Below are 25,906 nucleotides of genomic sequence, written 5' to 3'. Positions count from 1 at the left end.
AAATATCACAAGCGTGCCGGAGGCTCATCAGAAGAAGACGAAGAACCGAGGGGCGGTTCAGAGGAATATGAGGGGGCGGCAAAGGACGGGGACAAAGCAATAAGGTACTTTATCTTTCATCATGTCTGAGAACTTTACGTTTACTCTTTAATTCGGAAAGCTTCTATTCTACAACCCAGAGCACAAAACAAGGCAGTTCGCTGGTCTCCAATCAATTGGGATCAAAACAAACATTTTGCACAAGAAATGAACAAATCCCTCCAGCTGTGTACACAAACTAGAAGAGCATCTAATCAGGGCTGTTTTTCAGGGATCTGGCAGAGAAGCGCAATCCCTGGATTTTCAGAGGTTACTACCATCCCGCATGGTATAAGAGGGATTCAGATGAGCACGCTGCAACCTCAAGCAAGGTATGTGATAGATTTGTTTTTCTGCTTATAGAGAGCAGAACAGAAATATTGTTGCATCCTGCACTTGCAGATTGAGGAAATGGATCTTGCTATCCGCTTCTTTAAACCTTTGCATATTAATCATCTTGGCACACGTACATGTAATATATAAAAGTGTATGTATCTATGCATCTTCATCCATTTTGGTTTCATTATCAATCTACCAGTAATGTATAAACATGACAACAAAGCATAAACAGCAGATATAGGAATACAGTAGACGCATTAACACAACAACACAAGTGTGACTACACTATCTCTCTCTCTATCTCTCTCTCACACACACACACACACACACTTGTGTAATTACCCATAAGCCTGAGAATAAGAACAATTTGAGATTCACTGTGAATGTCTTGTGACAGTTGTGATAGCCTTCAGGTCATTTGGCAGCTTTTTCAACAGAACAGGGCTTTAGTAACCCCCTTCACTGGATCTGGATCTGGATCTAATTCTGGGTACATCTAGGAGACATCTGCCTGATGGCCTGAGAGAGCTAATCGGGTTATGATCAGTGAGCCACTCAGAAATGTACTGTCTTTAATGTGTTCAGATGGATGAACTGTCCAAGTTGCTGAGCTATAAGATAAACCAGCTGGCGAACCATTCAAATCAAGAGGAGCCAAAGAGGAGCCTGCACCAGACGGCGCTTACCCAGCAGGAGGTAAAGACTGCTCTCATGTTCACTTTGTTAAACCTCTAACTAGACCACTGAGCTGAAATGAAATTATATTATGCGACCATGCTGTAATTAAATGTGCAACACAGACTCTTACATATCTGATGCTTCTGTATGTTGCAGCCAGGATTCAGGCAAAAGTCCAATAATCTACCCTGACAGGTCATTGAGACAACAGACACGCGTCTTAAATCACCTGTGATACATAATGTAAAAACACTCTACTCTGCTGGTCTCACCATGAAGGAAAAAAATCTTCCATTTTTTATATTTAGCTGACCCACTAAAGCCTTGAAGCACATCAAGTGCCTCCACCACACTGTTTCACTGAGGGGGAAAGCAGCCAGGCTCATTATGGAAATCTCTAGTCTACATGGAGACGTCGGGATCTAGCCTTCAGAGCGTCAGTGAATATGCATCTGTGCAAATACACATCAAGAACTGTCCCTCATGAGCACGTCTCAAATGCACAAAGGAGAATATAAACAGTATACTCATGGGCAGTGACCTGTTCCTCAGCTCTGGAACATTTAGAAGGACTTTTTAATGCCTTGCTTTAATCGCAGCATCTCTCTAACACTTGTCCCCCTTTTTATATTTGCACTTTCCACACTGGCTTTTAGGACCGCTGCAATAATCACACTCAAAGTTACAATATGGCCATAAAAACAAAGTGACTGTCTGTAGATACCTCTCTATTCTGTTGCATACTCTGAAGTAGAAAAACAAATTAGTGAGGAGGTGTAGTGATATCTGTTCTACAGCACCTGGGATAATAATGAAGTGTTTTGCCTTAAGGCCCAATTTAGGCAGATTTTAGAGCAGGCGTGGGTAAACAAGCACGATTGATGATAATTTAATCCTTTCTAGTTTGGATGTCGTAGCAGAATTTGCTGGTTTGTAATTACTGACGTGCTAATTCTCATTTATTTCAGGAGAAAGAGCTGGAAAACATTGCAGCGATGGACACAGAGCTGCAGAAAATCGCCGCCAAGTTGCGTGACAACAGCGCATAAACCAGGACGGACAGCATCTCAAGACGCAATCAGTGGATAATACAGTAGCTGCTGTCTCCCTGTACGTCAGCCCATTCAGTGTACTTACAATGTTAAAAGAATCTGACATAAGAAACCCTAGAGCCTTGCCAAAATCATTTTATCAAGCTGTTTATCTTCGTATTTGTGATATTGATGTCGATGTTATCAGATTAATCAGCATGGGAATGGTTTTGATGTTTATATAATATGAGATTATAACATATCTGAGGCAAATGATTCAAATTGTTGTGTTCTGAAGAGTTTGTTCAGTCTGCACTCAATAAAAAGAGTAATTCTGGGACCAAACAAGTATCTCTCAAGTGATTTCAAGATGAAAGAAAAGTGTTTGACACATCAGGTTCTTTAGTACTGCCTTTTAATTCTGTGCAGACACAGATGTAACCCACAGTGAAGCTGCATTAGCAACTGGCTCATATAACAAATGGCACTTTCTGCAGGTAACAAAATAATAAAAAAAAGTTATAACCTAGAAGCTGGAGGACAACTGGAAAATAAAATAGTTTTTACGCCTGGTTTAGAGGCATGAGACACAAACTTGTCACTTACGCCCAGCACACAAAAGATGATTTCAGCAGATCTTTACGTAATACGCACACTGAGCTCATACTACCTAAGCTGACTTATAGTTAATCATCACGCCTTCGTCTGAGCACTGATCTGAATACACATGACGGGAGAACGTGCTCTGATGAATGCAAACCAGACACTCTGTCTCTCGTCTTCCAGATGTGTCAAATCAGTTCAGCAGAGAGAGAAGTCAATGCTGGAGGAAAATCCCTATAGGTCGTTGGAAATGTGCCCACAAAAGATTGGATGCTTCTGTATTTGTTTATCCCTCAGTGTCTGTCAGCTTCAGTCTCTTTGGCGCCGGTTCCTCAGCTCGCTGGGAGCCTGTGGGTTTGGAGGGGTTCGCGGCAACCGTTGTCCCTGAGAGGAGGTAGCCCCCGCCCCCGCTCATCAGCAGCACAGGATGAGTCCTGTTAGGCAACACCTAGGGAAACGATGCAGAAATACAGTCAGGAGACATTCATTCTACAGGGCTGGGGGAAATAACACTTTGGTCCTGAAGGAGAAGATCAGTTTGAGTATGCAAACAATGTTTTCATCCAGTTGCTGCATTGTACACAGAAGAAACTAAAAAGTGTGGGCATTGAGAGAAATTGTGAAGGACTTGATGATGCAAAATGTGAAATATGTGCAACACAGTTCAACCAATACAAAGAGGACATAAATTACTTTCTTCCTCTAGCAGTACATGAAGGACGTAGGGCTGATACAAAGTAGATTGACAGAAAACTAATCAGCAACAATTTTTTAAGTGGTTTGAAGGCGTGCAAACATGCCAAAAATGACTGCTGCCTTTCAGTTTTATGTAATTGCAAATAGTAAATAGTTACGGTCAAAAAGGTCGGACACAGCAACTAATTATTATTTTTCTAGATCATTTTTTGGGTAGTTTTTCAAGCCTTTATTATGCAAAGGACATACAGGAAATGGGGTGAGAGAGAGGGGGAGACATGCAGCAGGCTGCAGGTCAGAGTCGAACTCGCTGCCTGGAGGACCTTCAGCTTCTTTACATGGGGCGACTGCTCCAACCACTCAGCCAGCAGCCACCCCGCACAGATGCAAATTTAAAGGCGTGGGAAACTGTTATGAAAATATATTTTCATATTTTCAACAGTATTCAAAATAAACCAAGTATTAATACTTTGTTCTCTCCAGTGAACTATTACCTTATAAGGGTTATGTGGCAAACAATTAGCAAAGAGTTACTTAATACACATGCAGAAAGCACGTAGCCTTATTTATATGGAGACGTGTTTGCGCCCAGGTGGTGTATTTAGGCCCAATATACACTCTCTTTCAGCTCAGAGGTAAATGTTAATGATCTACTATGTTCACCAGCTAGTAGTTAACTTTGATTGTTTGCTGTTGAGGAAGTGTTAAGTGTGTTTTTTGGAAGCTGACTGCTGAAAACAGCTGCCTGACACATCTGAACAGAGCACTGATGAGAGCAGAGAGTTAAGCAGGGACCTTAGCTAAGGGGAACTGCAGAGTCGAGTGATTTTTCTCTTTTGCTTCATCACCATGAGCGACCCCTTTGTTTGTTTGTTTATTTGTTTCAGTGACCATGTACAAAATTAATTGGTTACATAGAGTAAAAAGATGATTTGTACCAGATTCTAGCTAACAGCTAATTTCCGTCTGCAGTCCCTGGGCAGGTAAAAACAAGCGCATGCCTGCACACTTTAACACTATAACTCAAACAAACAAAAACAAAAACATGATTCAATGCTGATTCCGAGTTCAAATTTTACCTGGTAATGTCTGAGCCAGGTGTCTTGGAGTCTGAGGTTGACCACCGTACCGCCATGTTCCTTGAGTTTTGTGAAGCACTCAATAAGAGGCTGCAGAGATGGAGTGGGGAGAGGTGAAAAAGGAGCATTGAGAGGAGGTGAGGTGGTCTTTACAGCATCATAAGCACAACAAGGAAGTACTGTCAGTGCTGGAACATGATAGGCATTGTAACTCCTTGGTATTGACAGGAATGTCCACTGCAGTAATGTTATATGGACATTTCCCGCTGCAGCTCTAAGCTATAAACCTGTGTGCAGTGGCAGCTAATGAGAGATCTCTCGGATAACTAATTTTCCTCATTCGCTGGGGGACATCAAACGTAGCCTTGGTCCAATAAATACCACTCGTCGTGATGATCTTACCTCTTTGTATTGGGAGTAGACCACAAAAGGTCTGGAGGGGGAGAGGAATTTGAGCAGGCCCATTAGGACTGGATACGGGTGAAAGCGACTGGCTATAACCAACCTGCATGCAGGAAGCAAACAAATGATCAAGAAAACCTGTCAAATATGAAATACATAGAGCACACCCTTTGTTATGGAAACATGTAGGTAGGCAATACTGTCATCCGTGCTGTATGTATGTATGTATGTATGGCTGAAAGACCTGGGGATTTAGTACCTACTATAGCCATTCAGGTCATATTTTACATAGTTGGGTAAGAGTCAATAAAAGAGGCTGATTTAGGACAGTCGGGAAAATTGCACTCTGAAGTACCGTTTATGATATATCTGCTGTAAATGTAGAGAAGACTGAGGAAAGTCAATAGGCTAACCAGATCAATGCTTTGACTCGCTGGGTGTCACCCTCACAACACTTCATCCATCAATCATGAAAGGCTATAAAACAAGTTCTTCATCTTATAGGACAGGAAACAGCCACGCAATCACTATGTTCACCTTGAAAGGGCACTGTTTGCTGATCATTATGTGTGAGCGCAGAAGAAGGCAAACGGTTTATCACGGCTTTTATGGACATACTTAACAATACATCACTTTTTAATCCCTGTAGATCTATTTTAATTACTGCTGTTTACTACATGGTGCAATCCAGAGATGATAGAGCAAAGGGTGGAGGAGAAAGAGGGTGATGCTGAAAAGAGCAGAGCGGTGCAGAGACACAGAAATGTGAAAGCAGAAAGCTAAATCTGACACCGACCCGTCTGCACTCCTGCCCTCCAGCAGGGCGGCAGCGGCAGCCAGCTTCTTCCGTTTCTCCTCTTGCTTCACCTTTTTTTCCTGAGCCTGAAAAAACAAAACATGAAGTCGGGACATTGACTCCTTCTTTCAGACCCAATTGTGATTTTTCTTTTAATTATTCAAAAATAATCCTGTTTAAAAATATCACAGTACGGCAGACAAGCTTAAATTAAGGATGGCCTAAACAGGGTTAAGAAATAGTAGACATACTTTGGCTTCTTTGCGTTTCTCCTGCATTTCTTTCTCCTGGCATTGACTTCCATCAGCACCACTGTTTGTCTCCATGCTCTGTTCCTCTGGACCGTTGCGCTGCTCTGCCTCGGGCTGGTTTTGCTCCTTCTCTGCAGAAATGTCAGACTGCTTTGAATCTGCAATGTTGAGGGAGATAATCTACATGAGAGGAATGCCACAGAATCTTAAAGTCTTAATGTGCAGTTTGGGAATTCAAACCATATTGATAAAGTTACCATCGAAGGAACACACACAAATCTCAGCATCATTTTAGTTTTCTACGGCATTTCAGCACTCTTGGCTCTCTTTAATCTAAAAAAAAATAAAAAACAAGGCCGTAAACTTCTTGGAGAGATTAAAAAAAGGATCTACCAGCACTTGGATCTTTGGCAGTGGTGTCCAGAGTGCCTTCCAGCAGAGCATTGACATGGCAGATGGGAAACTCATGCAGCATATCGTAAAAATGCGCAGGGAAGCCAAAGCTCTCCACACCCGCTCGTACGGGCCCCCCTCCTGGGTACATTTGGACCACCGAGCCATAGCCTGGATGAGGAGGAAAGAAAGGGTGAGTTTAGAAAGGGCAGGGAAAAGAAAATAAAGAAAATACATTCTTTGTTTAGGAAAAAGCTCAAATCGTTTGGTAAAACAGAAACGACTGACATACCGCCCATTCTTTCCATGACAGAGCCCAGCACGAGGCCAGCGCAGGTCTCAAACACCAAGACTTTACTGCCAGCGTGGATGTTTGCCAGAGTCAATATCTGGGCAAGTGTGTCATACCGCAGGTGGCTGGAAAGCAGGAAAACATACATTAATCTTTCTCTGCTCTCTAAAAGACAACTTTCACACATGCCGCTTGCTGACTCACCAAACCTTCCCTGGTTCCCGGCCGTGGTACATCATAGCCAGGATGCGACAGGACGGTTTCAGAATGGTCACAGTGTTTTCATACCTGGAGAAACACAATCATGGGAACAACTGATAACACTAATTACAACGCACCGTTAAGTCTGAAACTAAATTGTGGCTGCATCATCGGAAGTGACTCACTTCTTCTTTTTCTTCTTGATGTACTTGTCCTGGGCATATTCCGTCTTATCTTTGAATGTTGCGCTGTTCTCTATAAGCTGCTGGATGATTTCCTGTGGAGCACATACGCACTCTCCGGTTATACTCCAAAGTTTTATCTGATCATTCAAAAGATAAGGTTCCCATGACAGGACAAAAAAACAAAACAATGCGTTGTGCCATCTTTCAAAACTTTTCCTCTTCCTTATCCTGCCTGTGGCACTCATAAACCATAAGTGGTTCGTATTTAAGATATACAGTAAATGTTAACAATGAGTCACAAGTAATTACCCTATTTTTTTTTCCCCATTCCATTTTAATCTGTGTCCTGAAATAGCTCGGCATTGTATTAAACATCAATCAAATAGGAATAAATGGTGCATTTGTTGGGGACTACTTTCAGCTGCGGATTAAAACACATTTTGTGCACAAGTAGGCACCAGGACAGTTCATTTATAGCAGGGGTGGGCAATTCTGGTCCTGGAGAGCCACTGTCCTGCATGTTTTAGGTTTCTCCCTACCCTAACACACCTGAGTCTAACAATAATCAAACTGTGACAAGCTTCAGCTGCTTGATCACGAGCACATCATTAGACTCAGGTGTGTCAGAGCAGAGAGAAACCTAAAACATGCAGGACAGTGGCTCTCTAGAACGGGAATTGCCCACCCCTGATTTATACTGTGAAGTTCACGTATATGGCTGTAAACGATGCCCCTGGTGGAACAGTGTGGCTCATTCGTGTTTTTTAATAGTTTTTGAAAAACAGTGGATCTTTATGTTACAGATGAATAAGCTTTGGCTACACAGACAATACAGATTAGCATGATTCATTCATTCATTTCTGTTTTTCATGAAATTTGATGACATTAAAAAAAATACAGAATATTGCCCAACAAACAAACAGACCTAACAAACCCGGCAGAACAGTCAGACTTCTCCATGCATGCATGTAATTGCAAGATTATCGACCTACCTGACCCTCCAGACCTTGCTCTTTGAGCGTCTCAATGTCATCCCTGGTCAGTTTCTGTGATTTTCCATCATCCACAATGTTTCTGTTGTCTGTGCCTGCCTCCTTTGTATCTGGGAAAAACACATGAAAAAGGAAGCCTCAGTCTTTTACACCTTTGTGCATATAATCTGGAAATAAACATTTTTCACAAGTGAAACTTATAATTGTTGTCAACTTAAACATGACTGTGGCTGCGTGCTTAAAAGCAGGTTACACACCGGTGGAGCTCACTGTGTGCTTGGGCTTCCGTGGCTGCAGGGTCCCTCCAGACACAATATCAAAGGTGCTGCTGTACAACTGTCCCACAGCTTTGTCCAGGAAGAACCACTGCTTCTCAAAAATCACCTTCCTGTGAGTAGACAAAAGAAGAAAGAAGTAGAAAAAAAATAAATTATAGTACATCAATGGAATGGCATCTTTGTAGCACTCAGTACATCCCATATACCATGGGTCTTCAACCCCTTATCTGAAAGAGAGACACAGCAGGGACCCCCTACTACAAATGTGGTTTTAAATTTAGTTGCATATTAAACTGGGACTAACAGCTAAAGCCTATACACACACCTTTTTATGATTCATATAATACTAAGATATTAACATGATCATGATTAACATATTCATATATTTATACATGTCTGTGTATGTCTACCTTAGTGGCTACCTTGCCTATAAGCCATTAAGCCTATCATCAAGCCATTAAGCCTATAATTTGCTATTAATACGTAGCATTCATGATAATGTTTATTTACAGGCATATTTTTAGGGGGGAAAAAACAAACTTTGTTAAGATGATTAAACAATTTGGCGGACCCCCTGCGGTAACTATGAAGGAGTCCCGGTGTTGTGCCGTATTCAGCACCCCTGCCTTGAGACGCACCCCCTCCATTATAGGTGATGTTCTGGATCAGGAGGCTGTTGTTTCCACCTATAAGAGTAGTTTATATACAGGTAAGCCAATTAAAAGCACACTTTTGAACCTATGAATTGCAAGAAAACTCTTTAAAATAGTTTAAAGACTGTAAGTAACCAATGTTCTGACCGTTGTGGGTTAGCTGTATATAAACTTTATAATTTAAAAAAAATTGAGTTTAAAATGACAAACTTGGATAATAGCGAACACAAAACAACACCTTTTTGTGTGTTCTGTGGAAATAAACTGCAGCCATAATTACTAAATCAATGAAATGGATCTTTTGAGCGAGTTGAATGTATTTGACTTAGTGTTTCCTAAAGACAATCCCAGCTTTTCTTGCAATTCATAGGTTCAAACGTGTGTGCTTTTAATGTGGTTACCTGTATATAAAGTACTCCTATAGGTGGAAAGGTCACCTATAATGCGAGGGGCTGCATTTCACGGCAGGGGTGCTGAATACGGCCCCACAGATCTCTGCAGTATACAAATGTAGCATGGCATGTCTCACTACACAGGTGTCACTAGTGAGATGCCAATTACGGTTTAGCTAGCTCCGGTGCTTCTCGTGAAAAGATATTAAATAAGAGGCCTATTTAGGAGAGTATATTTAGATATTTCGTTAGTTTTTCCAGTGTTCGACTTACTTCTTCGGTTGAATTTGAACAGCTTTGAAGATATCGCCCCGTTTCAACACAACGTAGTCCCCCTCTCTGATCCTGTCCACAGAGTCCTCGTCTACGTTGTCCGCCATCGTAAAAGCAGATAACCCGGCTCACCAGTGAGCTGAGAGGTAACCGTCACCTTCACAGAGTTATACGGAGTCGTCGTTGACAAGGCACGGTTGATAAAAGGCACTAAAGCACCCTGGAGTGAAAGCAAAATACGACCGAACACTATTTCCACGTGTTAGCTTTAACTTCCCTAGCTTCCCAGGACGGCTAAACGATTCCAGAGTGACGTGATTCACCAGAGTCGTCTGTGATTGGCTGGATATGCGTCGCTGAGCTTGCTAACCAATAGGAGCAAAGTTCGATGACTAGGTAAATATATAGATTTCAGAATCATCGATGAACGCATCATGGTCAGAGGATATGAAAAGGGGGCGCAATGAAAGTGCTATATTGAGATGTTAATTACTACTTTAGATCATAACTAATAACCTTGATCTTATTTTTTTAAACATAAAAAGGAAAACAGAAAAGGTCATACAGTAAATAAGAATATTTTACAACTAGGAAGCATGGAGATACATACACGAATAACAAATACTTGACTTTTTTTCTTTTTCTTTATGACACAAGGACTAAGGAGAGTAATACACTCATTTAGAGCTAGCATGTCACTGTTTAGAGCTGTTTAGAGCAAGTCAAAAATTGGATGAACCCAAATTTCCTTCATTTAATTCAATTAAAAACTGAGATCATTGTTTTTGGCTTAAGAAAATAAAGACCAAGTCCGAAACCTTGGCGTGCTGATAGATTCAGATCTGGCCTCAACAGCCATTTCAGATGAGATCAGTCACCAAATCAGCCTTTTATCAATTAAAGAACATCTCCAGAGTTAAGGGTTTTATGTCCCAAACTGATCTGGAGAAGCTGATTCATGCTTTCATCTCCAATAGAACCCAGAACACATGAATGACATGTTAGTACAGTATAAACCCAGCAGAGCTCTGAGATCTACTGACTCAGGTCAGACAGTGGAGCACAGAGGTCAAACTAGACAGGGTGAGGCAGCATTTAGCTGTGATGCTGCACACAACTGGAACAAACTACCAGCAGATCTGAAATCAGCCCCAACTGGGAGCACTTTAAATCTTTAGATCCAGGTTAAAAGCATTTATCTTTTCATGTGCTTATAGCTGAGCTCTTTTGACTTTTCATGTGACATGATTTCATCATGGTGAACACATCATTGGATCTTCTTGCATACAAATTGAAATATGTACATGTCTGAAGCTTTATTGGCAAATTCATTTAGATTATTTAATTATAATATATTATTATCAAGTGGACATGACTACATAGCACCCTTTGTTGTCCTGTCCCAGTGAGTAGATGTATGTGTGCTCTGACCCTCGCATCCTTTTTTATTAGTTTTGCACTTAAGTGCTTAATAAATCAGGAAATACTAGTTTTGTTTCCCACTCACCATACCATGGATATATGAAAAACGATGATGTGCATTAATCATAGCCAGACCAAGACATGTTGAGAATATATTTATATATATATAATTTTTCATTGTATGACATGTTCCTGAACACGATATAGATCTCAGGCTGGACTGTATTTTGTATAGCTCTATAAAAGTAACACGGGAGCTGATACTGCTGGATTACATTCCAACACAGTGTGTAGTGTGAAAACATGGCAGATGTGTGACCACGTCATCACCCAGCCTGGGTGGTTGCATTTTATTTCCTACCATGGGGCCGCAATCTGGTCTTTTATGACTGCCTTTAAACGTTGTGCCAACTCCACCTGCCCACCGTTAGTGTGCAGCAGTGTAGCGCTGAGGCGGTTGGAAGGGAGAACCCTATTCAAAAGGAAATAACAGAAAGTGAAAGAAATGATGCAACCTGGGAGACATCTTGAGTCTCATCTTTTCAATGGTCCAACTACAATCAGATAATTACTCATTGTGACTTTAGTCTCTCAGGTCTCTGCTGATCGTGGTGGTGCCTGCTACTGTGGTCCTGCATGACGCTTCCTGCTACTATTATAATCTATAACCTTAGCTGTGCTTGTTCCTACTATTCTGCTGTATTAACCGCTATAACACATAAGTCATATTCACATTACTATAGATATTATTATAGTTACTGGAAGTGTGTCTGTCTCTGTCTTTGTGTCTGTCTTTGTCTCTCTCTGTCCATCTGTGCGTCTTTTCTCTCTTTCTCCGTTTCTTCTTCCCCGACCGGTGCAGACAGATGTGCGTCCTCCACAGAGCTGGGTCTGTCTGACGTTCCTGCGTGTTTTTGGGAAGGTTTTCAACGCCACCGTACTCTACGGGGGAATTGTTGGGTCTATGTAAATCTTAAATAAGTCATAGAGTGTGGTCTATACCTTGTTTGTAAAGTGTCCTGAGATAACTTTTGTTATGATTCGACACTATAAATAGAATTGAATTGAATTAGTCCAAACCTATGTGTTATATTAAAGTCAAAGCCGTGTGACTACGCCTACCATGAATTCTGTTTTCTTTCTTTCTTCTAAGCGCAGAATATATTTGTGATAATATTTCATCATTGTAAGCAAGAAAGCTCATTACGGTCTGTGAATTAAGTTTAACCTTCGATGTAAAAGTAACAGTTTCCGTTGCAGCAAATAAACAAACGTGAAACGAGTTGTAAAGTACAAAAAAACACCCTTTAATCAGTTTTTACAAAATGTTTTTTTTCTGTCTGAAACGAGAACATCTCTTCACCTAAAAAAGGCTTAATTCTTATAAAAGAACAACAACGCGTCCGTGTTTTCAGAGATTCTTGACTACATATTTACATCAACCATTATTCTTCTAGTGCAGGGTACATTGCTATAACTGTTCACAGCAGGATACAATACGACAACAAAAACGATGCTCTTGAAAATGTTACATTTACACGCTCACATTTTCTTTGGCCGTGATTTGCTCAGTGTTAAGGGTTACCATAGCTACAGTAGACAGATGCTGTACGTTCACATTGTAACACAACACATGTAGCACAGGCTTTTATTTCTCATTCTTGGCCTCCAGTAAGTTTATGGAACAGTTCTTCATCTAGCGTCTCGTTCTGGTCTTTCGATCTTGTGGAGAGGAAGATGTAACCGCCGATGAACTCGTGGACCACCTTGCAGTCACAGCTCGAACAGCAGAAGGCTATTGACACATTCTGGTCGAACTCTATGGTCACCTGGAACGACGTACAAAATATTCACGTCTCTGAAGTAATGCCTAAAAAACTGCTTCCCTGAATGAAGAGGCAACTTAAAATTGTAATATATAGACCCAACAATCCCTCACCTGTCTTATCTCCCAGTTTACGTTCCACTGCTTCATGTTGGCGAACCTCCACGTGGTGACGGGCAGACAAGAGGACATGTCAATACGAATCAGACGGTTGTATGAGATCCCCAGAATCTCATCCTTCTTACTGCCTTTGAATCTGATAAACAAATAAAAGAAAAAACAAATTCATTCATCTTCAACCGCTTGTCACTGTCGGGGTCGTGGGGGGCTGGAGCCGATCCCAGCTGACATCGGGTGTGAGGCGGGGTACACCCTGGACAGGACGCCAGTCTATCACAGGACACATAGAGACGAACAGAGACAGACAACCATCCACACCTACGGGTGATTTAGAGTCATCAATGAACCGAACACCTGCACGTCTTTGGACTGTGGGAGGAAACCGGAGAACCCGGAGAAAACCCACGCAGACAAGGGGAGAACATGCAAACTCCACACAGAAGGGCCCCAGCCGGGATTTGAACCAGGAACCCTCTTGCTGTGAGGCGACAGTACTAACCGTCATTCCTAAAAAACATTGAAATGAATGTGTATTATGCCTAAATATATTAAATATACACACTGTACCTGACAATGTAGTAGTTGATACCGAACTCTGGAAGCGACTGCCAGGCCTGAATAAAGCGCATCTTGGCCTCCATGAGAGACAGCCGCGCAATGTTCTGATGGGCCTCCAGGATACGTGCGGTTAGCTTGAAACAATCACCAGAGGCAGATTTGGTAAATATATATATTTGTGATGACAGTGATGAACTTAACCCTTAGACAGACCTGCTTGGTCTTGTGCTTCTTGGTGTAGCGCGGGGAAAAAAAACACTCTGCATTCATGTCCATCGCTTCAATGTCAGGAGCGGCCTGACCAGGAGGGGGCGCCAGGTTCTTCATTTGCAGAAAGGACTGGATGTTCCTCACTTCGGACTTGTAGGAGCTGTAGGCCATTGTCTTGCCCTTGGAGGCCAGGATACACGCAGCTTTCCACTTGGCGTACTGCGTTTCCTGCAGCAGTTACAGTTACAGTGTGAGCCCGCATTTACACGCATGATTTACAGGGATTTTAAAAAACGAAAATGCTCATAAGCACATGGACAAGGGGCCTTACATTGTCACATCGGATGTACACCTCATTCATCCCGTCAGCGACTGGGAGCAGCAGCTTGATGCCGAACTTCTTGTCCGTCACGTTGACATCAGGGACTACCTCACAACCTGTCGAATAAAGACGAAGAGATAGTAGTCAATTTAAGTGCAGAAATACAACAGGAAGATATAACAGATCGGCTGATGGCATCACAGAATAAAACGGCAGTTAACGTGGCTGAACTTCTATTAAGTTGAGTTGATATTTGCTACTTTTCTCATTACCAGTGGCAGAATAAAATAATCTGTAAAGTTCTATCCACTATTAAATAATGAGGGTATCTTGGTTCTCTTCATAGAGTATTGCTCATGCTTATGGGGGCGCTCAAACTCATAATCACACATCATGGGAATGCCTACAGGGTTATTCATCCTCAACAATACAGAAGACATTAAGAAGTGTTTTTCCACATCATTCTTCTTCACTGACCTCGGAGGTGAAACTGCTCTATGGGTTCTCCACTGGAGTTCTCCTTGTTCTTGTAGTAGGAGATGGTGGTGTCCTTGAATACAAACCAGTACTCTTTGTACGGCCGCAGCGTTAGTCTTTTGGGCCTGGAAACAGAAAAGAAAAAATACGGATTCATTTTTGCTTGCAACATGATCTCGATACCTCAGAGTAAAAGACTGAAGGTGAAACAGCATAAATTCTTAAGAGGTTTATGAGATGCATACAAGGTTGTTTCCCTTTAATCAATTATCAGATGGCCTATAAGCCATGAAGATTCAATGCAATATCAGATACATAAATACACAATATATATACATACATGTAGAATATTTTACCCTTGTTCCATAAATCACCTTATAGCCGCATGTCACTAAATAAGGCTAATTTAAGGGCACTAGACAGGTGAACAGCAATGTTTCATTTCCAAATCGAGATATTTGAGATTTGTCTGCAGTTATTAATAATGGCATCTTCATATGATAGGAACAAAGAGGGGGTTACCTAAACAGCCGGAGGGAATCTGCCAGTTCTGGAATGTCTGTAATGTCTTCCTGAGGGGCGGGACAAACAACTGTGAATTTCCCCGTGTCTTCTCCTGACATCATCGTGTCAGGACATGCAATCATCAGAGGCCTACCTATCACTGGTGCTTAAAAACAGGTGTTGTACTGTAACAGAGCTGAAAACCTGAAAATTACAGTTCATATTCCCCGCACCATAAAACCTCGTAAAAAAAAAAAAAAGAATGTGTTTACCAGAATTCGGTCTGGCAGTCCGCCTTCAAGTGTCACCTCCAAGTTGGACAGGGCGGCCTCTACTTCATCGATTTCTGGTTCGTTGGAGCGGTCGAGTGGTTCGCTTGACAAAGTCAGCTTACAAATGTGATACTGGAAATGAAAGAAAATCAATGTTTTTTACTTCAAAAGTTGGAAAAATGCTCAACGGATTTTTCTTATAAGTAATGATCGAATATTTGAGTAAGTACAAATCATGATGTCTTAAGAGGTTATGCAAGGCAGGCGTGAGTCACAGGGAGATTTGAGCGCAGCCCTGTGTGCCAGCCAGTGCACCAATGTGTAGGTGAGTGCAACATTGATCACTCATTGAATCCCTGTGATTTCTGAATCACCGTCCCAGCAGTTGCAAAATACCAGCTGAACGGATCAGAGATGGGCTGAAAATTACACACGGAGAAAGGCACAGCGAGAACTTTGCCACACTTATCATGTTAATCAATTAGTTATTTAGAGAGGATGTGTCTGATGGGGAATGATATTTCTCACCTTAATACTTTTCCCAACTCTCAATCTTTCTGCCTGTACCTCTCTTTCTTTACCTCTCCCTCCCTTCCTCCCTCTCCAGTGGGATCTTTCTCATGTCCTGACACGTCGTTGCACTGCTTTAGACCAAACCTTCTTTCCCGGATGGATAATATTCTGAGCCGAGACACCCATATACTGTACTTAAAGCCTATTTAGGCCACATTACCGTGCCCTACGGATAACTGTGGTTCACGATAACAAGCCAATTTAAATCAAGAGTGCCATAAGCTAGTTTGGTTCTTAAATTAAAACATGCATGTAAGTGTATAAAGGGGTGGTATTATGCTATTTTCAGGTTAATACCTGTATTTTTGGTTTCTAATATAACATGTTTGATTGCTTTAATGTTCAAAGAGCACTTTATTTTTCTCACACTGCCTGTCTGAATAAACCTTTGTTCCACCTCTGTCTGAAACACTAGCTTTAGTGCCTGTCTCTTTAAGACCTGCTCCCAAGAAAGCCCAGTGTGCTCTGATTGGTCAGCATTTCCGGGTCTTTGCGCATCTGCATTCTTGGAGTCTCTGCAACATCACTGCAGCTGGGGAATGACTGTAACGGCACTGTAGCTGCTAACTTTCTACCTATGTATAGTTTAGTTGTGACATTACAACCGTACAGACGTCCTGACGGCTCATTTACAGACAGAGTTTCTGAATACGGGCTGTGTGCGTTTCTTTGTGGATTGAACGTTTTGATACTTTCACAGTATTTACACCTCAACCTCCTTTATAAAATAAAGACATGGAAAATCCGACGATGGCATGCGATGGTATGTTGTTCACCTGTAATGACGCAAACATCAGCATTTCCTCCTCAGTGCAGTCTATCTCCTCCAGCAGGATTGACCAGCGAGCTTGTTCATACAGCTGGGTTATTCTGACAGCATCATACTAGAAACACAAAAACACGAGCACACACAAGACTCAAATGAATTTCTAAACCCTTCAAACCAAGTCAAAAATATTTTCAAATTTTGGGTCTCTTACTTTAGGATTGAGGTCAAAGAAGACGTTGTACTTGAAGCGAAGCAATAGCTTGTCTTCATCTTGAATGTCCTGCTCCATGAGAGAACGAGACGAGTTCAACCACCTGTCAATCAAAGCAACGTCCAGAAAGAAGCGCTGTGGTTAGAAATATCATCAACATTAATGAACACTAGCTTCAAGTCAATGAGCAAACAATCCTGTATTTTCATCTACCCTGCATTGTTGACTGCTTTGTCCACTAGCGAGAGCGACTGGTACATCTTGGCCAGCTCAGCAGGCGGCAGGTTGGGCTGGGACTCGGCTAGAGGATTTTCTCCAAACCAAAGGCTCGTGGCAGACACCGGCATCCCATTCTCTGGGTCGTAGGTGGCGGTCATGGTTTTACTGTACATAGGGCCTTGTTTGAGGAGAATGGTAGATACATGATTAAACTAGGCTTAGCCAAAATGATTCACAGTACCTAAATAGAAATAGTGTACTTTACGGAACTGTAATGGCAGCTAAACTTGAAGGTGAGAGCAACTCACTTCCCCCAAAGCAATTTCAGTCAAAAGCAACTGACCAGGCTGCGTAAATGAACTGATGAAGCCTCTTGGATAAGAGGTGAAACGTTTTCCTAGGCAAATAAACAAGTCCAGTTGCTTTTGACTGAAATTGCTTCGGGGATAACGACGACCTGGACAAATGGGAACATTCACAGGCTCATCAACTCACTGTAAGATTGTAGAGGAGGTTTAAAATATAAAAGATATATCACCAGTTAGGATACAAGTTTCAAAGAAAGGTTAAGCAAAACAAAATAATGCATGAAGGAACTCGAAAAAGGTACCGACCGGGTCGACATTAAAGGCAGCAGAGATCTAAGGTCTTAATTAGAGAGATGTTTAATTTGGTGGAGAGTCTGAACCGGATACTCAGTGCGTGTTGGGGAAATCCAGAAGAACCATAGCAGCATACTGAACAATTCTTTCAGATGTCACTGATGAAAACTGTGGCCTGTCAGATCTCTGCAGCACTCTACTCTCTCAAGTTTCTTATTTCTTCTCCTCCTCCAGCAAAAGCAACTCATAGAAATAAAGATGCTATCCCTTTCAGGGGCTGTGGACATTAATACGAACGCGTCGAATTACAGACATCATGCATCTCCTGCGGACATAAATTTAGTCATAGCTGATTTTCAGAAAAAAGCCCAAGTGGAACTGATAACGATGAATGAATCGTGCTATGCAGCAACTAATTATGTTATTTGTTACACCTGTGTTTGTCTGCAGTGAGAAAGAGCTACTCAACTTTAGTTTTAAATGGATCAAACAAATCAAATGAATCAATGAATCCTTAAAAATGAATCTTCTATGAGCTTAATATTTAAAAAAACTGGACTTTTAGCCAAGATCAGACACTTTACGTATTTGGTTGTGGCAGCAGTAGAAGAAACAACAGCAAATAAATAAAGTACATATAAGTATAGAAAGTAACAGATATATATATTAAGAGGAACATAAACTAAGATATTTAAATATTTTAATTGTATTTAGATTAATAGAATAGAGTAAAATAGAAACTATAGAAAAGAGACAGATGACGTGATAAGGTGAGTGCTGCTGATTAAGTAACACTGGTGAACATTAGACTAATACATGATTTAGTTATGGAATTAAGTAACAGACTCTGGGCTGATACTTTTGTCTGTATTAATATGATAGAATGAGTGCAAGTCAGTGTAATCTAGTGTAATATGGTGACTCATTATGACAGTGAGGGAAGTGAGACTTAGTTTAAGGTGCAGTAATGTGGTAATAGTATAAGAGTAGTAGTACAGAATAGAATATCTATATAATATGGGATCATATGGTATAGTATAATATAATATAATACAGTATATAACAAGATTATATCAACAGTAGTATGACCTTGTAGTAAGCTAAATGAACACCATAGCATTCTAAACACAGAGCATCAAAATTGCCTGTTAATAGTAACATTTACGTGTCTTTCCAGTTGATGTGCATCTTTTTCTTTCGCCTGAATCTTGTCACAGATGATGCCGATTGCTTTTGATATTAGATTATGCGCTTCTGTGCTGTGAAACTTTTGTTTTTGGCCTTGGTTAGAATAAACGCTTTTGTTTTATAGTACCTGTGCCGCCCGGTCCCCCGCTAAGTAAATCGATGTCCCAGATGTCATTATGTGCTGAGTTCTTGTCTTTCTTCTTCTTCTTGGAGGGATCGTCCGGAGGCTTCAGCAGGGACAGTTCCTCTGATCTTCGGATGTCTGAAATACACGGAGGAGCATGGAAGGAGGGTGAGTCTTCTTTTTAGATCGATCAAGATTTTCACTGTCTTAGACGCACTCAATCTTAACAAAAGCAGCAAGAACAAAGAGACAGTGCCATCAGAAAGGACAGAGAAACTCACTGAGTACTCGACAGATCTCCGCAACTGCCTTGAAGACCACACTGGAGAAGCTGACAGTCATTTTGATGGTTTTCATATTGGGGAGCTGCAGCAACAGGGGTTTGTGCTGCGGTGTGTAGCGCAGGTCAGCATCAGCCTGTGTAGAAAAATGATGGTTTAGAAATCTGAACCACACCTCAGAAACCCTACATTAACCTTATCTGGGTTAATGGAACTACCCCTGTCTGTGGAATGTATGTATTCAAAGAGTATTATGTATTATAGAGTGATGTTCACATGTGCAGTGTAGATAATGCACATCAGAAATAGATAGCAAGCCTAATTTTGACACATAAATGTCCATTGGACTCATTCTGTACACTGATGCATTTCCCTGCCTGTAGCTGCAAAGACACACACTGATGAATTTCCCTGCCTGCAGCTGCAAAGGCACACACACACACACACACACACACACACACACACACACACACACACACACACACACACACACACACACACACACACACACACACACACACACACACACACAAACACACACAAACACACACACACAAAATATATTTCTAGGAAGTTTTGGAATTAAAACAGTAAAATTATATATATAAACATATCAAATCTCTTTGGCATCCACATATTACCTGAATTCCATACTTGTCCAAGGTCCAATGGGTTTTGAGCAGCCAGCATTTCCTCTGTTCCCACCACAGGGCATGATCTGACCAGTCCTGCGGAGCCTCTGCAGGCAGATTATGTCAAACACATTACTACCATTATTACTACCATGTTACTGTCGTATCACAGGTTTAAAGGGCAGCTCTAACCCAAGGTTATAGCTCAAATTTACATGTCAAGTGTTAAGGGTCTTGAGGTGGAGCTCTGGTTCCATAACAACAACCACTACATCTGCTACCCACACAAACACGTCCTGTACCTACTGTTGTGTAGGTGGCTGAGCATGATTAAAGTGTGGTTTTATGAGTGTACCTGACATCATGCTGGGCTGGGCTGAAATCCGTCTGCTGATGACAAGCTAGTCATATATTATGTCTCATGCTGTTGAAACCACCTTATTAAAGTTGCCTTCATGCTATCTACTCTGAATTTATGGAGACCTGCGAGATATCCGGTCAGATCATGACTGAACTTTGGCCCCTAGGGCTACCGAGCCAATGCATTGTGGCAAAACAATGGCAGCGTAGTGTGGAAAAATGCAGGGCAAACAAGGGTGCGGCTCTATTTACCTGACCTGCAGGGGGAGGTGGAAGCACTGTGCTTAAAACAAAGTCGAATGGATGCAAGCTTTTAAAAGGTAAACAAACCAAAATTGAGTGTGATAGATTAGATTCCAACAGTTTTTCACTGGCACTTACTGATCTTCTCCACCAGCTTAAGCATGAGGCCTCCGATGTGCAAGTCTCCCTTCACCCTCAGCTTAAATTTCATGGACTCATCTCCATGTTTTTGATCCACCTGCACGGACAGCTCCCATGATGTTTCCCCATACTCGGCCGCTGTGATATTGGCCATGCTCTAAAAAGGCAGATGCAAGAATGTGCATATGTTATAGACAGGACAGACAATACAAGAATATTGGAATGGAAAAACCTTCTGCAATCTCTAATTAATCACATGGCAGGGGAATTCCACAAACTATATGATTTTTTTCTTGTGTTTGTAAGATTAGGAAACATCTGGGATGTAGGCATGAATCAGGGGATTAAGTGTTTCTCAACATCCTGTGGGAACATCCAAATTATCTTGGCCAACTGTTAACAAACAAAGAACTATGTGTTTCAGTGGCCAGCAATTGAACAGATTTTCACCATGCTTCTTCTGCAGTATCTCTGCAGTAATACCGCAGCCCCTGAAGTATTCCCCTCAGCCGATACCTTTATAAATAAGATATCAGTGAATGCACAGACTGGCAGATGTACTGGCTGGTGCCAGCAGGAAGAAATAGACGAGACCACATAACACACAGTTAACACAGCAGGCATAACACAGATGTACACCTCTGCACACGATGGCATAACAATGTTGTATTTTAACTATGAGACAGAGTGAATAGATGAAGGATATCAGGCAGGTAGGAAAGAGGAGAAGAGTGTAGGAGGAGCAGGGAGGAGCAGGGAGGGTACGGCTGTGGAATGTGTGACGGGCAGGGACACGACTCTGCTGCAGGAGAGACCATGCAAAACAACAATCTGCACACACTGCACCAATCTCTCTCCTTCATTTCACATCTGAGCTCTGAAACTGTGAACAAAGAGATGCCAACTCACACACACACACACATACACACACACACACACACGCACGCACCCACACACTCGTCTAAACTTACTATCAATAGTAATACCTGTTTCATTTGTCCTGGGTAGCCCAGTGGAAATGTATACTGTGTGAAAACTGTGTTGCCGGGAGGCTAGGTTTAATGAACACACTCTGCTGTATTTGTGCTGCTCCCTCCCTATGCAGCTGCAGGGTACAGTTAAAAGTTTGAGCTCGCATGCCTGTTGAGGGAAGGCTTGTTGAGATGTGTCAGAGCGTGATGAATTGACTTCCACGATATTACACTAGCTGGAAAAAAAGACCAAAAAGGTGACGAAATGAGCAAGGACGTCATTTGGGCCTCATCAAAATGCAAACAATGGAAAATAAAATCTATTTTTGCATACAAAATATGCAACGGCGTATAGTGCACATATACTGTTTTAAAAGGTAGTCAACATGAACAGTGTTTAACCTACTATTCCTAATTTACAGGTGTTTACTTGCTGACCAGAACTGCATTGAAAGAGCTTAATTTTGGAGAAATTTTGGAGAAATGCAGCATTGTAAAAGGAAATGTACACTCCATGAAAAATGCAATAACCCAGTCTTTACAATACAACTACACACATGATCTAATCTAAGGGACAATGTCCAAAAGCACCGCTTATTCCTTCTTATTGTAAAAATCATTCATACTGAGGCAAATGGTCTGAAACACACACACAAATGCTGACAGTGGACCCTTTGGCAATGACTATCAAGTACCAGGCCTTACTTTCTAGCCATAAACAACACTGAGAGAATACAGCACAGTGTCAGCCCAGCCTTAGGATAACAATAATAGTACAATAAAGTCCTACACATTACCCATTAACTTTCTGCTGTGTAGGCCTACCACACACAAGCCCCAACTGGACCATTTCCATTCATATGATGGGGTTTGTTTTGGTCCTCAGGAACAAAATCTGCTGTATTCAAAGCCCAGACAAAGACAAAGACAATGGCCCATAAAATTAACAAAGTCAAGGCTACAAAAGGCGCCCTTACCTTGATGCAAAGTGTTCTGCCGGTGAGCTATTCCTAGAAGTCTCTTGTGGAGCGGAATGAACCAGAAGCGAGGCTCGCTGGGGAGCAAGCCCCGCCCCGTTCGGACAGGTAGACGGGAGGTGGGGCCGCGGCAGGCGGGTCACACTTCACAGCAAAGGTGGGTCTGTCGCGTTCACACGGTTCAACGTTTGGGGTTAAATGAATTAAAGCAACTTCTACATTGCTTTTAGTAAACTAGTTCAATATACTTCAATTAAAATGACTTATAGGTGTGACTCTACATGACACAGGCTAGCCTCATGAGCAGGAGAGGGTGGGCTAAGATGAGCTAAGTTGATTTCAGCAACTGTTTTTCCCCTAAGGTTATATTTTCAAGGCTGTTTGTCATAGAGGCATTCTTATATTTTCGGTTGATAAACAATATATTAAATTAAAAGTAGATATTTTCTTTATACTTCTGACTTAGTTTTTCTTGCCAGGGGAACCACATATAAGTAAAAACTGGCCCAGCTCACTCAGCACTCTCTTCTACTAGCCCCAAAAATGAACATAAACATTCAAAACTATGCTAACACTGCCTGTCTGTCACAGTGTGCTAACTTTAACAACATAGCAGTAGCAGTAAGCTAATGCGTGTTCACTTAAAAACAACTTTAACTGGTATTTAGCATTAAAACTAAACAAAACTAATGTGTATCAAGGTGCTTTCCTTGTAGCATACATTTGAAATTAAGCCAAATTTGAAGGAAATGGACCAAATGAAAATGGTGGTTAGTAAAAAAAAATAGGCAGTTTTATGAAGTTTTCATTTTTTCTCTTGTATTTAGAACAATACAGTACATTACAACTTCTTATAGGAAAATTGAATTTGCATTTCTCAAAAACATTATAAACATATTTGTGGCAAGTGGCAAGGCTCCAGTGACACTACATTAAGGTATGGTATACATATATGAATAAAAATAAATAAAGTACATAGTACATACTTACGGCAAGGCATTATCCCCTTCTATCAGTCAGTATGACAGCTCAAGTAGGTTTCAGATAAATCAATGTATCACTCATTTGTATTTTGAGAACAATACATCACAGACATTTTTATAACAAAAAAGTTTTATTCAAAACACCAAAAATTGTGACAGAATAGCAATTTTTTGGGGAATAATATAAAGTATAATGTGATCAGGTTTGGTCTTTCACTGGCCGGGTGGGACTGGCTGATTGATGGATTAATGGATCGATAGAAGGTTGCTCTGTGTCTTAAAATATTTAAGACACACACTTTAAGAACGTTTTTTGAAAAGTTTTTAGTTTTAATCGGATGTTTAAGACATTACAGGGGAAACAAAACAATGGGAACTGAATTTGGATACGTTTAAACATGATAGTTGTAAGTAAAGATATTGTATAAAGGTTCCTTGCTCCAGTTTACGATAAGTGGCTTTAAAGAGAGCGTCACACAACATGTGAATAATAGTTTACCTCAGATGAATCAGCCCACCCACACCCTGTCCAATGAGCAAATCAAGATGAATCACTTGAGTTGGTCTTTTCCACATTTTGCCAGTTTATGAAACTACAATAACACAAACTGATGACTAGCGTTTTTATCATTTACACAGATGGCATTCCTCTGACAGCCAGTCAGCCACACTTACTTATAGTCAGTTTTGTAGACTTCAGTGTGTGGGTGTGTTTCTTCAGCAGCATGATGTGGACTTTGCTTCTGTTACAGCCACTTGCTCATGAGGGGAGTCCATGTGTGCAGCCTGCCACCCCCTGGTGTATAACGGTAAGATCCTTTTTGACTTGGCTGGAGCAAAATTAATACTATGACTAGATGGGGACTTCAGACTCATTCACAACAAATAACAGGGGTAATTAGACAACTGGAGCACTGATCAAAGTTGAAAATGTAATGACATTTTAAGATAACTCTGTATTTTTAATAGATTTAAATACCTTATTGTGTCCGCCCCTTAGTCAAGCAATCAAAAAGTCATGTTATTTAGGTCTTGGCAGACAAATACATTTTCTGTTTAGTCATTTGCACTGTCAACCAAAGTGCAATAAACTTTTAGTTATTATTAGTCATACTGTAACTGGAAATGATGAATATTATACTGTTAGTGTTAGTCTTTTTGTATTAAAGAGATCCTTCTGTATGACTGCCTGCTTCTGCTGAGAGATATTAATAAACATTTTTCTAAGTAAGTAAATTAAGTCCTATAACTGTAGTGCAGAAGTTATGTTGCGGCCACACAGTGGCGCCAGCTGACCACACTACAGTTGGAGGAGTGAAAGATCCTGAGCTTCTGAACCTCTTTTGAGAGAAAGGCGCTCCATGTCTTTGGCTTAGAAATGGGCCACTGTTTGCTCTAACTCTGTATTTACTCTTTATATGTATGTTTTATGGCACGGAACTATAAAGGAGCTGTAATGGGCAAATTCAAGTCTGTATTGATATTTAAAAAATATCTTTATCATCCCTTTCGTCACATAATAGTTTTCTGATTGGAAGAAAGTAAGAGGAATCAATTGACACCCAAGTTATTATATGAAGAATGGAACATGGTTATACAAATGTGAAAGTACTTTTGAGTCACTTTATGTTTCTAGATTGTAGTTGTGATTGTGAAGCCATGCCACAAACCATCTCAGGTGACGTCTGGAATGGCATCTCATTTTATGATAGAATGACATCATACTTTATTTATTAAATGGGGAACTTGTCTCTTTATTTGTCCCATCCAGGGGGGACAGATGCCAGAGTGAACTGCAGTAGAACAGCCCTAGAATTGGTAAGGACACTCAAGCATGTTGGGTGCATGTAAATACAATAGCTTAAACCTCCAGTTGATGGACAGTTTATTTGACCACTTGATCATTTTGACCACACCCTACAGATGAAGTGTGGCAAACATGCCTGAGTGTCTGCCTAAGCTCTCTGTTCCAGCTCAGTCTTTAGTGCTGGCACACAAGGTCGTCTTGAGTCCTCGTGTAAGACAGGAAATGTAAATTCCATGACAAAAACAAACAAATAAACTCTGAGCCTCATAAACTGTGTCATTGGTGGACAGACGCATGGAAAATAACATCATTTGGACCTGTCATGCCTGGATGCAGTACAGACAAAGTAACACCATGTCCATGTCATCATGACACCTGTGGTCCTAATGGCATCACAGCACACACAGTCCAAGCTAAAGGAAAGGACAAATATGAACTTAGCTTTACCACGGTGCCTGGGAGAATGATAAAATGCAGTCTTTAGAGTGATGAGGCGCAAGAGA

General features: G+C 41.1%; 2 protein-coding genes across 2 annotated transcripts; both read right to left on the bottom strand.

Annotated features, from left to right (window-relative positions):
• Window positions 1-2,575: 2,575 nt before the first annotated feature.
• trmt6 (tRNA methyltransferase 6 non-catalytic subunit) lies at window positions 2,576-9,879 on the bottom strand. The gene is made up of 12 exons (XM_083934251.1): window positions 9,613-9,879; window positions 8,274-8,404; window positions 8,017-8,126; window positions 7,025-7,116; window positions 6,843-6,926; window positions 6,639-6,763; window positions 6,347-6,517; window positions 5,954-6,111; window positions 5,703-5,788; window positions 4,907-5,009; window positions 4,505-4,594; window positions 2,576-3,177 (listed from the first exon to the last, which is right to left on the bottom strand). The coding sequence occupies exons 1-12, from the start codon at window positions 9,717-9,719 to the stop codon at window positions 3,016-3,018; spliced, it is 1,419 nt and encodes a 472-aa protein (XP_083790377.1). The 5' UTR covers window positions 9,720-9,879; the 3' UTR covers window positions 2,576-3,015.
• Window positions 9,880-12,343: 2,464 nt separating this feature from the next.
• fermt1 (FERM domain containing kindlin 1) lies at window positions 12,344-22,648 on the bottom strand. The gene is made up of 16 exons (XM_083933681.1): window positions 22,614-22,648; window positions 20,663-20,822; window positions 19,931-20,028; window positions 19,290-19,425; window positions 19,012-19,146; window positions 17,089-17,272; window positions 16,876-16,978; window positions 16,672-16,779; window positions 15,323-15,454; window positions 15,069-15,118; window positions 14,547-14,671; window positions 14,079-14,185; window positions 13,751-13,975; window positions 13,547-13,671; window positions 12,974-13,115; window positions 12,344-12,863 (listed from the first exon to the last, which is right to left on the bottom strand). The coding sequence occupies exons 2-16, from the start codon at window positions 20,817-20,819 to the stop codon at window positions 12,690-12,692; spliced, it is 2,001 nt and encodes a 666-aa protein (XP_083789807.1). The 5' UTR covers window positions 20,820-20,822; window positions 22,614-22,648; the 3' UTR covers window positions 12,344-12,689.
• Window positions 22,649-25,906: the final 3,258 nt, after the last annotated feature.

This window comes from Echiichthys vipera, assembly GCF_963691815.1.
Source record: "Echiichthys vipera genome assembly, chromosome: 19".
Classification (NCBI taxonomy): domain Eukaryota; kingdom Metazoa; phylum Chordata; class Actinopteri; order Perciformes; family Trachinidae; genus Echiichthys; species Echiichthys vipera.
The sequence above is the reverse complement of the archived record's forward strand: the minus strand, read 5'-3'. Positions and strand labels throughout refer to the sequence as shown.

Excerpts from the sequence above, each read along its gene's own strand:
- trmt6 (XM_083934251.1), bottom strand. The coding sequence starts at position 9,719 with ATGGCGGACAACGTAGACGAGGACTCTGTGGACAGGATCAGAGAGGGG. Across the intron at positions 6,764-6,842 it reads CGGGAACCAGGGAAGGTTTG|CCACCTGCGGTATGACACAC; the intron begins GTGAGTCAGCAA and ends CCTGCTTTCCAG. Across the intron at positions 3,178-4,504 it reads CCTGGCTCAGACATTACCAG|GTGTTGCCTAACAGGACTCA; the intron begins GTAAAATTTGAA and ends TCGTTTCCCTAG.
- fermt1 (XM_083933681.1), bottom strand. The coding sequence starts at position 20,819 with ATGGCCAATATCACAGCGGCCGAGTATGGGGAAACATCATGGGAGCTG. Across the intron at positions 19,147-19,289 it reads GGAGATCTGTCGAGTACTCA|ACATCCGAAGATCAGAGGAA; the intron begins GTGAGTTTCTCT and ends CGTGTATTTCAG. Across the intron at positions 13,116-13,546 it reads ATCAACTACTACATTGTCAG|ATTCAAAGGCAGTAAGAAGG; the intron begins GTACAGTGTGTA and ends TTTGTTTATCAG.